Source organism: Macaca mulatta, chromosome 8, assembly GCF_049350105.2.
Source record: "Macaca mulatta isolate MMU2019108-1 chromosome 8, T2T-MMU8v2.0, whole genome shotgun sequence".
NCBI lineage: Eukaryota > Metazoa > Chordata > Mammalia > Primates > Cercopithecidae > Macaca > Macaca mulatta.
The window spans coordinates 23639171-23652099 of NC_133413.1; the positions used below are offsets into that span (position 1 = coordinate 23639171).

General features: G+C 44.0%; 1 protein-coding gene across 17 annotated transcripts in view; it reads left to right on the plus strand.

Moving 5' to 3' along the window:
* XPO7 (exportin 7) overlaps positions 1-12929 on the plus strand; it is an 89556-nt gene that overhangs the window by 75007 nt on the left and 1620 nt on the right. For 15 of the 17 annotated variants that reach the window (XM_077943135.1, XM_077943139.1, XM_077943128.1 and 12 more), the window contains 8 exons: positions 1757-1845; positions 2886-2993; positions 6700-6782; positions 7034-7248; positions 7479-7617; positions 10036-10196; positions 11142-11240; positions 11838-11965. In XM_077943135.1, coding sequence (XP_077799261.1) covers positions 1757-1845; positions 2886-2993; positions 6700-6782; positions 7034-7248; positions 7479-7617; positions 10036-10196; positions 11142-11240; positions 11838-11965 — 1022 coding nt within the window. Of the gene's footprint in view, positions 1-1756; positions 1846-2885; positions 2994-6699; positions 6783-7033; positions 7249-7478; positions 7691-9989; positions 10197-11141; positions 11241-11837; positions 11966-12929 lie in introns of all 17 variants that reach the window. The other 2 variants (XR_013397111.1, XR_013397112.1) reach the window with 2 other exon arrangements.

Consider the following 12929-nt stretch of genomic DNA (forward strand, 5'->3'; position numbering starts at 1 on the left):
CATTTCTTGATTGTTGCTTTCCTCATCTTTTTACTTCATACATACTGTTCTCTTGACCTGTGTCAAAATCAGAAGACACCAGGATGTTAGTATTGGTAGGACTTTTTACAGTATTCCTCAGGGCACCAAGGCTGAATGGTAGAACTACCAGATAGCCAGGGTATTGCCAGAAAAAAATGCCAGGCTTTACCTAACATTCTAAAGCTCTCCTTTTTCATCTTTAGCCTTTTCTTTTTCCATCTACAAATCAGCAGGGTAGACAGAAAGCAATACTTAATCCAGACCTCTCTCCCCTTTATACTTGTGTTTTAGGGTCTGAGATAGGTACCATTCAAAGCCTGGGTTATTCTGGAACATATGAGCAACTGTAGGCTAGAGTATCAACCAGTATCAAGGATTTAGGGATATCAGTGAATATCAGCCCTGTTCCCATTATATGGTATTAGTTTCATGTAAAGCAAGTAAAATTAACCAAAAGAACAACCTTGGTAGTGGACTACAGCTATCACCCACTTCTTTGTCATGTCCCATGTAGTCTTTTAAGATACTGACCCAGTCTTAGACTGGAAAACTGAGCTTGTGGTATCAGCTTAGGAGAGAACTGTTTGCTTACAAGCAGACTGTTAACAGAAGGGATGTTTTTGCCAAATGTGTCAAGATCCCCAAATGTGCAACCTTCTTGAGCATATTGATGACGACCAGATATTGTTGCTGTTCTGTCTCCACGTTTGGAGACAAATCCCAAAGTACGATTTTTAAAGTAGTTTTATTGCTGTTCATGTCCCAAGTAAAAGTTTTATTGAGAGAGTGAGTATTGGATTTGGAGTCTTGGTGTTATGTATGAGTCCTGATCTGGGCCCTCCTACTACCTGGCAGCATGACTGGGGGAAGTTTTTTGGCCTCTTTAAGCATCAGTCTCTTTTTCTGCAAATGGAGAGTACAGATTAAACATAGTCTCATCTAGATGGCCCACCCAAAGGGAGAGGTGCTGTGTAGACTCCCCTTTGTCTTCTTCTTGGCAGGGCCTGCATCTGACTTCCTTTAGGGTATAAACCATTAGGGTATATATGACTCTTCTACCTCTTTTTCTTTGGGACTTCTGTTTTTCTTTTTTGCTTTTTTCTGGCTTTTTGAGTGGGTTTCTTTGCCATGTGTTTCTCTGTCTCTGTCTCTTTGTCTCTCTCTCCCTTCCTTCCTCCCTCCCTCCCCTCTTTCCCTCCCTCCCCTCATTTCCTCCCTCCCTCCCTCCCTGCCTTTCCTCCCTCCCTCCCCGCCTTTCCTCCCTCCCTCCCCGCCTTTCCTCCCTCCCTCCCCGCCTTTCCTCCCTCCCTCCCCGCCTTTCCTCCCTCCCTCCCCGCCTTTCCTCCCTCCCTCTCTCCCTCGCCGCCTTTCCTCCCTGCCTCCCTCCCCTCCTTTCCTCCCTCCCTCCCCTCCTTTCCTCCCTGGGTGGACTCAAAGCTTTTTCACTTTTTACATGTGATGTATTACTTCAATGTCTTAAAACCTTATCAGCCTCTATTTTTGCTATGAACCAGGAACCTATTTTCTTGGCAAAACAAACTTCCAAAGCTAACAAACTTCAAACTTCCAAAACATAATGAAAATATGCCATTCTAGCATAGAAGAGATTGAATCAGAATATTTGAGAAGGAGTGTTTGTTGAACAGTGAGAGGAAGAACTTGACACATGTGTGGAATCCTCATTAGACTGTTGCAGTTTTGTCTTCTATTTTAACATTTTTGCCTTCTACTACAGCGAACTCTAGTTGGCCTAGTAAGAGACCTGAGAGGGATCGCTTTCGCTTTCAATGCCAAGACCAGCTTCATGATGCTCTTTGAATGGATGTATCCTAACTCAAACTAGGAGCACACTACAGCATGCCTTAACTGGAGTGTGATTGGGTGATGGGGTCCAGAGAGGGTGTGGGGGGAAGGGAGGGTAGTGAGGCAAAGAAGATGAAGAGTTACCCAGAAGGCCTATATATGTCCTGGAAGCCACCTTATGACAGACATAAGGTTGTCTGAGGTTAGAACATGAATGAGGTAGTCTCCCAGTTTTTCTTTTGGATCTCAAATATAAATGCCTGCAGAACTATATACCACTGTAGACCTGTTGGTTTTGCTATATTTAGAGAGATGTTTCAGTCTACTAAAAAAAATTAAAAGGCCGGGCGCGGTGGCTCGCGCCTGTAATCCCAGCACTTAGGGAGGCTGAGGTGGGCGGATCACGACGTCAGGAGATCAAGACCATCCTGGCTAAGATGGTGAAATCCCGTCTCTACTAAAAAACACAAAAAATTAGCTGGGCGTGGTGGCGTGTGCCTGTAGTCCTAGCTACTTGGGAGGCTGAGGCAGGAGAATGGCGTGAACCTGGGAGGCAGAGCTTGCAGTGAGCCGAGATCACACCACTGCACTCCAGCCTGGGTGACAGAGCGAGACTCCGTCTCAGAAAACATAAAAATAAAAAAAAAAGGATAAAAAACAACTTTTACAAATTAGGAAGTCTGACTTTACTGACTTCATACCCTTATGCAGATTATTTCAAATCCAGTTCCCTCTTTAATAGTTATGTAAAGGAAATGAGCTGATCCCCTGTAATACCATAGAAGTGATGAAAGGATAAGTAACAATATGAAATACATCATACTCTTCAGAAGAAGGGCACTATGTAAACTAAAATGTATTATTATATGCCTTTTACAGGTTAAAGAACGCAAAATCACTTTAGTATCTTCTGGTTAGAAAGACCCTAAGATTAGCAAGCAAGAGACAGGAACTTAAAGAACTGTAATTTGACAAGTTTGTGCTTGGCTAGTACTGAAAAACACTTTTAAATTCTGTACCTTTCTGGAATCAGAAATCTTTCCTTAGCTTCTCATTTACAGATATCCATCCTATATGCCAATTCTCCAACGGGCAATTGAGCTCTGGTACCATGATCCAGCCTGTACTACACCTGTACTCAAGTTGATGGCTGAGTTAGTTCATAATAGGTAAGCAGGAGGCAGAGCTTGCAAGGGCACATCTGCCCTGTTATCTGAGAGGATTTGCTGTATCTAGTGCTTTGGGCAGATTGTGGGAGATAATAAGATTCGTTGCTGCATTTTAAAATTTGAAAAGTTTTTCTGTTTTTGTTTGTTTGGAAGAATAGTATTCCTAACTACACAAAACCATAGTCAACTGCAGGAAATAAGTCACTTTTTTTTTTCTTTTTTTTTTTTTTTGAGGTGGAGTCTTGCTCTGTCTCCCAGGCTGGAATGCAGTGGCACAATCTTGGCTCACTGCAAGCTCCGCCCCCTGGGTTCACTCCATTCTCCTGCGTCAGCCTCCCGAGTAGCTGGGACTATAGGTGCCCACCACCACACCCGGCCGATTTTTGTATTTTTAGTAGAGACGGAGTTTCACCATGTTAGTCAGGATGGTCTCAATATCCTGACCTCGTGATATGCCTGCCTCGGCCTCCCAAAGTGCTGGGATTACAGGCATGAGCCACCACGCCCGGCCAGTAAGTCACTTTTAAAAAGTCTCCAGTGGGGCACGGTGGCTCATGCCTGTAATCCTAGCTCTTTGGGAGGCCAAGGTGGGCAGATTGCTTGAATGCAGTAGTTCTAGATCAGCCTGGGCAACGTGGTGAAACTCACCTCTACAAAAAATTAGCTGGACATGGTAGCACACAACTGTAGTCCCAGCTACTCAGGAGGCTGAGATAGGAAGATCACTTTAGCCTGGGAGGCAGAAGTTGCAGTGAGCCAAGATTATGCCATTACACTCCAGCCTGGGTGACAGAACAAGACCCTGTCTCAAAATAAGTAAAATAAAAAGAATCTCCGGATGTCCATTCTTAGGAGAAGTAAATTTGGCAACCAAGATTCTGATTTCCTGCCCACAGGTACAATAACATCTGGTAATGGTGTCTTGTCCATCACATTTCATGGTTACAGACATTGAGAAGGATAGGTATTGGAATACCCTTCCTTAAGAAAGGTATTTATTAGAGAGGTTGTGGCAGGATCAATAAAAATTTGCTTTTAAAAAGTGAGAAAGAAGGCCGGGCGCGGTGGCTCATGCCTGTAATCCCAGCACTTTGGGAGGCCGAGGCGGGTGGATCACAAGGTCAGGAGATGGAGACCACGGTGAAACCCCGTCTCTACTAAAAATACAAAAAATTAGCCGGGCGCGGTGGCGGGCGCCTGTAGTCCCAGCTACTCGGGAGGCTGAGGCAGAAGAATGGCGGGAACCCAGGAGACGGAGCTTGCAGTGAGCCGAGATCGCGCCACTGCACTCCAGCCTGGGCAACAGAGCGAGACTCCATCTCAAAAAAAAAAAAAAAAAGTGAGAAAGATTTTCAAAACACCAAATTAAGGATAGTGAAAAAGAAAAGTCTAGCATCTTAGCTTTCCTAGAATTTCAGGAATGGGCATTGGTCTCTCATGGCAGTCCTGAGAGAATTAATAAGGTCTTTATTTTTATTTATTTATTTATTTATTTATTTTGAGACGGAGTTTCACTCTTGTTGCCCAGGCTGAAGTGCAATGGCACTATCTTGGCTCACTGCAACTTACGCCTCTCGGGTTCAAGCAATTCTCCTGCCTCAGCCTCCCAAGTAGCTGGGGTTATAGGCATGCGCCACCACGCCCAGCTAATTTTGTGTTTTTAGTAGAAACGGGGTTTCTCCATGTTGGTCAGGCTGGTCTCGATCTCCCGACCTGAGGTGATCGCCCGCCTTGGCCTCCCAAAGTGCTGGGATTACAGGCGTGAGCCACCATGCCCAGCAGAATTAATAAGTTTTAAAACTGCCTTATGGAGTGGGTAATACTTAAAGAGGCTATAACTTCCCAGGAGACTTATATTCAAGAGTTACTCATTTATAAAATAGATACTTGAGAGCACTTACTCTGCCAAAACCTTTTTTTTTTTTGAGACGGAGTGTGGCTCTGTCGCTCAGACTGGAGTGCAATGGTGCGATCTCGGCTCACTGCAAGCTCCACCTCTCGGGTTCACACCATTCTCCTGCCTCAGCCTCCTGAGTAACTGGGACTACAAGTGCCCACCACCACACCTGGCTAATTTTTTTGTATTTTTAGTAGAGACGGGGTTTCACCATGTTAGCCAGGATGGTCTCGATCTCCTGACCTCGTGATCCGCCCGCCTCAGTCTCCCAAAGTGCTGGGATTACAGGCGTGAGCCACCGTGGCCGGCCTCTTTGCCAAAACTTCTTAGCCACTATGCCAGACAAAATCTCTACCCTCTTTGATTTTACAAATGGTGGGGAAGACAGACAATAAAAACACGTATGAAAGATCTTTCCAGTGATTAAGGGCCATGAAACAAAATAAAACAAGGCAGTAAAATAGAGGGGAATTGAAGGACAGGAGGGTTGGGGAAGACCTCTCAGAGAAGGTAATATTAAGTAGGATCTAAATGACAAGAAAGATTCCAGTAGCCCTGCAAAGATAAGGAGTCTTCTAAACAGAAAACAGCTGCAGGAGTCCTGAGATAGGACAAGCTTGTTGGGACTTGTGGCAGGAGCCTGGTTGGTGGGGGAGTCTGTGGGAGTGGGTCAGACCAGCAAGCGGAGCCAGATGGTCTAGCACCTTTGCACAGCAGTGATGAAGAGTGGCATTGATTCTCGTCGCAGTGGGAAGCCGCTCGAGTGTTTTCAACAAGGGATTAAAATTATCTCATTTAAGTTTTTGAAAGGCTACCATGTGAAGAATGGGACTGAAGGCAGATTAGAAGCAGAGAGAATATAAGGGAAAGGTGGATTTGGGGTTATTTTAGAGTTAGATGTTGATGGATTTAGTGTGGGGGTGTAGGAAAGAGGAAGTAGGAAGGACTCCTGGGCTTTTCAGGTCTTACCAACTTGAATCTAATAAAGCTCATCAAAACATAGAGCAGACAAAAGAGTCAGGAACTTAAAACCAAGATGGTTACAAATTTTGGCCTTCTCTGTCTGACTTCTTTTGGACCATTCCAAGTCCCTATGCATCTTTTCTTCATATAAAATGGTAACAATGCTTTGGCCCCTCCCTCAGTTGCCACTGAAGCCGTAAAGGTGAAGGGCTCTGCATTAGTATCAAGAGGCGATGGGTAGAAAGTTACTTAATCAAGGCCAGGCACAGTGGCTCACGCCTGTAATCCCAGCACTTCGGGAAGCTGAGGTGGGCGGATCACAAGGTCAGGAGATGGAGACCATCCTGGTTAACACGGTGAAACCCCGTCTCTACTAAAAATACAAAAAATTAGCCGGGCATGGTGGCTGGTGCCTATAGTCCCAGCTACTTTGGAGGCTGAGGCAGGAGAATGTTGTGAACCCAAGAGGCGAAGCTTGCAGTGAGCTGAGATCGCACCACTGCACTCTAGCCTGGGTGACAGAGCAAGACTCCGTCTCAAAAAAAAAGAAAATATACTTTAATCAAATAAGAATTTTCAAATAGTAATTTTATCTGCTGCTACATTTTTTTTCTTATAAATGTTTTTAATTTGAGCAGGAGAATCTGAATCTAGCATGTTGGTCTTCAGGGTAGAAGCTACTTCATGGTTAAATGTCTATAACTTGGTTATTCTCATATTAGGATAGGCAATTGCTTATCTTAATGTAAATACAGGATCACCCAAAGTACTCAGATGAGAGCCTCAGTACCCCAGTCTTCCAAGAAAACACCTCTGACTTTTTCTCCTTCTGTGCCCTCTGCTCAGATCCCAGCGACTCCAGTTTGATGTCTCTTCCCCCAATGGCATCTTACTCTTCCGAGAAACCAGCAAGATGATAACAATGTATGGTAAGTGCTTCAGATAATCATGCCTCTAGAAGTTAATTCCAGCTCAGTCACCACACTGTAACCAGCATGTGGGTCTCCAGCCAGCCCTGGCAGGAGCCAGGACAGCATTCCTATTTATGCTAATACGTGTGCATTAGAGTGCCACCTGTCACCAGGGACCTGCTGGAACTTGTATGCCTTTGGAGTAGGAAGGCTGAACTAAACGAGCACTTCTAATGTGGTTGAATAACATATATGACATGTCTACTCAGGCAATCGCATCCTGACACTAGGAGAGGTCCCAAAGGATCAGGTCTATGCTCTGAAGCTCAAGGGCATCTCCATCTGCTTCTCCATGCTGAAGGCTGCTCTCAGTGGGAGTTACGTCAATTTTGGAGTCTTTCGTCTCTATGGAGATGATGCCCTGGACAATGCTCTGCAGACCTTCATCAAGCTGCTCCTCTCTATTCCCCACAGTGATCTCTTGGTAAGCCTTACGCTGCATTGCCAGAATCTTGTTCCTCATCACATTCAGCCTTTTTCACCTGAGACCATGACTAAACACTGCTCTTGAGAAACTATATAAGCTAGCTCCTTTTGCTGTAACTAAGTCTTCTGTTTTCCCAGCTGAAAGGAGCTAAGCTATTTAAGATCGTCCCCCTGCATGCTGGAGTGCATAGTGCCTAAGCTGATTTTCTTCTTCCTCCTCTCCCACAGGATTACCCCAAGCTCAGCCAGTCTTATTATTCACTACTGGAAGTCCTGACCCAGGACCATATGAACTTTATTGCAAGCCTGGAACCTCGTGTCATCATGTATATTCTCTCTTCCATTTCTGAAGGACTTACTGCACTTGGTAAGCACCTGGGTGGAGTGAGTTGGTAGCTTTGTTTTTTACCACTTAACTAAACAGAAAGAATCTTGCCCCAGTGTCCAAAAAGATCACTGCCTTGGGGGTTTGGCCATAACAATAAAGTATATAATGCACAGCACATGCTCATCCAGCAGACACTCAACTGATCGCCTCCTAAGTACAAGGCACTGTGGAAGCACTGAGGATACAGTAATTAACAACATATAGTCCCGTCCTTAAGGGGCTTATCTGGTGGGTAGAACAGACACATGAGCAAACAACTGCCTGTTTACCATACTTAACCACTTAAACATTACAGTAGGGGTGAGTACAGAGTGCTACACAAGCCCTCAAGAATACCTAGACTCCTGGTTATGAGGAGGTCAGGATCAAGGAAGACTGGCTGGAAGACTTGGCCTCAAAGCATAAACCTAAAAGCTGGACAAGTGTTACCCTGGTTAGCCAGGGAAGGTTCCTAGCAGCAGAGACAGCAAGCACTTGCACCTGTAGACGAAGGAACCAGGAAATCCAGACGGCTGGCACACTAGTCCAGAGGAGTCAGGAATGAATTGAAGCTTTAGAGATAAGCAGGAGCAAATCTGGAGATCTTGAGGGGGATCCGCCCATAAGCTGTATTAGGCCGTTTGAATTGTGTCCTGAGGGCCGTGGAGGCTGGGGAAAGGTTTCATGCAGCTAGCTCCATAAGTTTTTTCATCCTAGTCCATATGGCTCCTGTCAACCATTTTGTTTCTAGGCTACCTTCCAACAATCTTTTTTTTTTTTTTTTGAGACAGTCGCTCTGTCGCCCAGGCAGAAATCTCGGCTCACTGCAACCTATGCCTCCCGGGTTCACGCCATTCTCCTGCCTCAGCCTCCTGAGTAGTTGGGACTATAGGCACCCACCACCACACCTGGCTAATTTTTTTGTATTTTTAGTAGAGACGGGGTTTCACCATGTTAGCCAGGATGGTCTCGATCTCCTGACCTCGTGATCCGCCTGGCTCGGCCTCCCATAGTACTGAGATTACAGGCATGAGGTACTGTGCCTGGCCCAACAATCTTATGTGTTCAGGGAATAAAACACATTTTTATATTACGCTGAACAAAACATAAGTAGGAAGATTAAGTCAACTGCCAAATAGTGATGATATATTGCAAATACACATAGACTGACTTTTGGATTATCAACTGTGGTGAATTACCCATGCCTCTGTGCCACTTTGATACACATTGACTTCCATCATTCTATCAGGGTGCGTAGCCATACCTAGTACAGTCCAATCAAGGTATCAGCCCTTGTTTTGGAAGACTTTTTTATATCTTATTGAAAATACAGGGACCTGGCCGGGCATGGTGGCTCACGCCTGTAATCCCAGCACTTTGGGAGGCTGAGGCAGGCAGATCACAAGGTCAGGAGTTCAAGAGCAACCTGGCCAATATGGTGAAACCCTGTCTCTACTAAAAATACAGAAATTAGCTGGGCGTGGTGGCACGTGCCTGTAGTCCCAGCTACTCTGGAGGCTGAGGCAGAAGAATCGCTTGAACCCGGGAGGTAGAGGTTGCAGTGAGCCAAGATCGTGCCACTGCACTCCAGCCTGGGCGACAGAACAAGACTCAGTCTCAAAAAGAAAAAAAAGAAAAAGAAAGTAGAGGGACCTTTGCATAAACCGTCAGTCCCGTAGGAATCAGAGACTTGTTTACTCTTTTAAGGGTTCAGCCCCTTAGTCCTTTGGCCTCACCTCATCAGAGTTCTGTCCACAGGTTGTGCTGTACTGTTGCCTTTGTAAAGATGTATAGATGAGTCTGCAGCTCCCCCCAGAGATGCTTTGGAGATAAACAGATGATGCAGCACACCCTATTCTAACAAACAATAAACATTCAGAGGCTACATCAATCTGGGTTTAATTACATCCCACTGGTAACTCAGAGCATAGGCTCATAAGCCAGGCTTCTTGGATTCTAATCACAGCTCCTGCAGTTACTAGCAGTTGATCATTAGGCCGATGCATAACCTCTCCTAATTCTAGTTTCCTCATGTGTAAAACAAAAAACCTACTTCCTGAATTCTTGAGAGGATAAATTAGAGATAACACCTATAAGGTACTTAGAACATAATCTGGCACAAAAGAAGCACTTGCTGAATCGAACTGTTTGTTATTTTGTGTGAGGCAGAAGACGTATGTACATCCACAACACATGGAGCCAATAATTTCGGTATTTTTTATTACCACATACTCACTTTCAAACATAGAAATTGAGCCCTGCTATACAATGAGGGTGAGAGGTTAACACAAGTCATCTTGAGCAACCGCCTTGGCTGAATTGGCCACAGTACCCTAATGGATCTCACCCAAAGATAGTCCATATTTGCTCAGGCCACCATCAGTAGCTCTGCCCTACCCCTACCTTTCTTTCTTACAGACACCATGGTGTGCACAGGCTGCTGCTCCTGCCTGGACCATATTGTAACATACCTCTTCAAGCAGCTATCACGTAGCACCAAGAAGAGGACCACACCCCTGAACCAGGAGAGCGACCGCTTTCTGCACATCATGCAGCAGCATCCAGAGATGATCCAGCAGGTAAGAAAGTGGAGGCATAGGAGGCAGTGATGGGGTGTCCCACAGAGGAAGGACCTCTGCAAGACAGGGGAGCCCACACATGATTAACGTAACATCTCATCAGGTTCCTGCTGCTGAGATGAAGTCCGTGTCTTAAAGTTGCAGTGGATTTTGAGTTTGCCAGGTAATCACTGGATGTAGAAAAAACTCAGGTTCTGGATTATTATTATTGAGTGTCACAACGACCCCTGTGCCCTGGACCTATCTCATGAGCACTATCCTCTATCCGTGAAAATTACTTCGCTCACCCGCTGCTATAAATAGAGCAAGAGTTAGCAGCATCCAGCTTTCTAAAGGCCTGCGTTCCTGTTTACAAAACAGGAACAAGAATGTAAGACAGAAGGAAATAACTGGCCACAGAGAGATCAAACCATATGCTTGCTTTTATTTTATTTGTATGTGTCTTGAAGTAACTTACAGAAATACATGCTAGATGAAAATAGATAAGGAAATGGGATCAGTAACTATTGAGATTTTAGCCACTATTACCTTTGTCCACACTGTTCTCTAAAGAAGCAGAGAAATAATTCAGAACTCCATCACGTTCACAAAATGTCATAAAGCTGTCAACTCTGAGTACCTGGAAGGGATCATGCAAGGTGGTTTTGCTTACTGTAATTTTGTTACGTGACCCCATCCCATTCCCCACAAGTCGGGGTGACCTGGAAAGATCCATTTTTGTAAGTGAAGTAATCAAACCAATTTTAAGAATAAGAAAGGAAATGAGTATCTTAGAAGAAAAGGTAACCTTGAAATATAAGACTCAGATGAAGCTTCACAAACTATTTGTCTGATTTACCCTATATAGAAAAGGCCTTCAGCCTAATATACTCCTGTATTTGGAATCTGTCGTTTTATCTTGGGTAGCAGTACATTAGGTCACTGCATCAAATTCTCTATTTTCAGATGCTGTCCACGGTGCTGAACATCATCATCTTTGAAGACTGTAGGAACCAGTGGTCTATGTCCCGACCACTACTTGGCTTGATATTGCTTAATGAAAAGGTGAGAGAGCCAGCTCCCTGGTGCCAACCCCAGAAGCAGTGAAAACCACGCACTTGCTATCACCAAGCACTGGGAGAAATGTGTATAGAAACACCCCACGGTGGTGAAACAGGGAAAATAGGTCATTTACTGAGCATGTCCCTTTCAATTCACATTTGTGCTTTCAATATCACATAATCACTTAACTGTTAGAAGTCAGCATGTGTGGTAGCTCACAGACACAGGATAAAGGAGGGTTTCCCCTAGGCAGTAAAAAAAACCTTTCAAGGAAATAATGTACCTGGGTATCAGAGGACCTAAAACCTAAGTTCCAGTTCTAGCTCTGCTATAAACAAGTCTTGAGATTCCGATAAAAGAAAGGTCTGGATCAGATGACCCTTTTAAAGTACTTTACAATTTAAAAATTCTTTATTTTCTTAGTAGGATGAAGACATATTATCCCGCAAGTGCTTGCCTGAAATTTTTTTTTAAGTGTCCAATTTTAGTAGATACTCCATTCCTCCTTAGAGAAAAACATTCTTCAACCCTGCAGATGACAGAGGGCTAATCTGCCTTCCCCTGCTTCTCTTACCTTCTGTTCCACTCCTTGCCCCACAGTATTTTTCTGACCTAAGGAACAGTATCGTGAACAGCCAGCCACCAGAGAAGCAGCAGGCCATGCACCTGTGTTTTGAGAACCTGATGGAAGGCATTGAGCGAAATCTTCTTACGAAAAACAGAGACAGGTGAGTATAGAGCGTCCTGCCTAGAAACCTCAATTGCTATTTTTCAAATCAACGAAACAGGCAGTTCCTTTAAAGTGTTTGTACATCTGTGTTTGGAGGCCATCTAAAGCAGTGCTATCCAATAGAAAAGTGAGCCATGTTAAACAGGCAAAATTCATTTTAATAATATATTTTATTTAACCCATTGTATCTAAAATACTGTATCAATGTTTAATCAGTATTTTTAAATTGTGGGTTTTCACATTCTTTTTGTACTACATTTTCACAATCCTGTGTACTTTACATTTAACAGCATATGTCAGTTCATATATTTTCATCAGAAATACTTGATCCGTATTTAGATTTCATAAATTTACAGTTGACAAAGTAGGTTCCCATAATACCCAGATTGTTTCAGACGTACCTAGGGATTTTCCAATAACTGCATTGTGTATCTGGGCTTTGCAATTAATTTTTAAATTTTATTTAATTTTAATTAATTTAAAATAAGGCATTTTAATTTAAAATTAAGATGCAGTTGGGGAGCTGAATGTTAAATTGTATTTAATTTGGATTCATTTTCTCAGTCACACTGGCCATAATTTAGGGGCTCGGTAGCCGTATGCGGTTATCAGCTGCCCTATTGGACAGCACGGCACTACACCACCTGGTCTTGCTGCATTAAGAAATGAGATGGCTTCATTGGCTTACTGCCCTCACGTGTGAGGGCAACTTCCTACCTCTGTCAGTGAGATTTCTTTTGTGCTGCCATGAGCCCATGGTAGCCCTCAGGGCCCCAGATTTGACCAGATCTCTAGGCCAACTTTCTCTTAGAGTCTTAAGACTGAAATTAACTGATCTTTGAAACAGAACCCATCAATTCATACATTCTACTTCCCATGGTTTAAAAAAAAAAAAAAAAAAAAAAAAAACCTGTTAGGCAAATACCTCCCCCCACCCCCGCCACTCTCCTCCCCCAACCCAC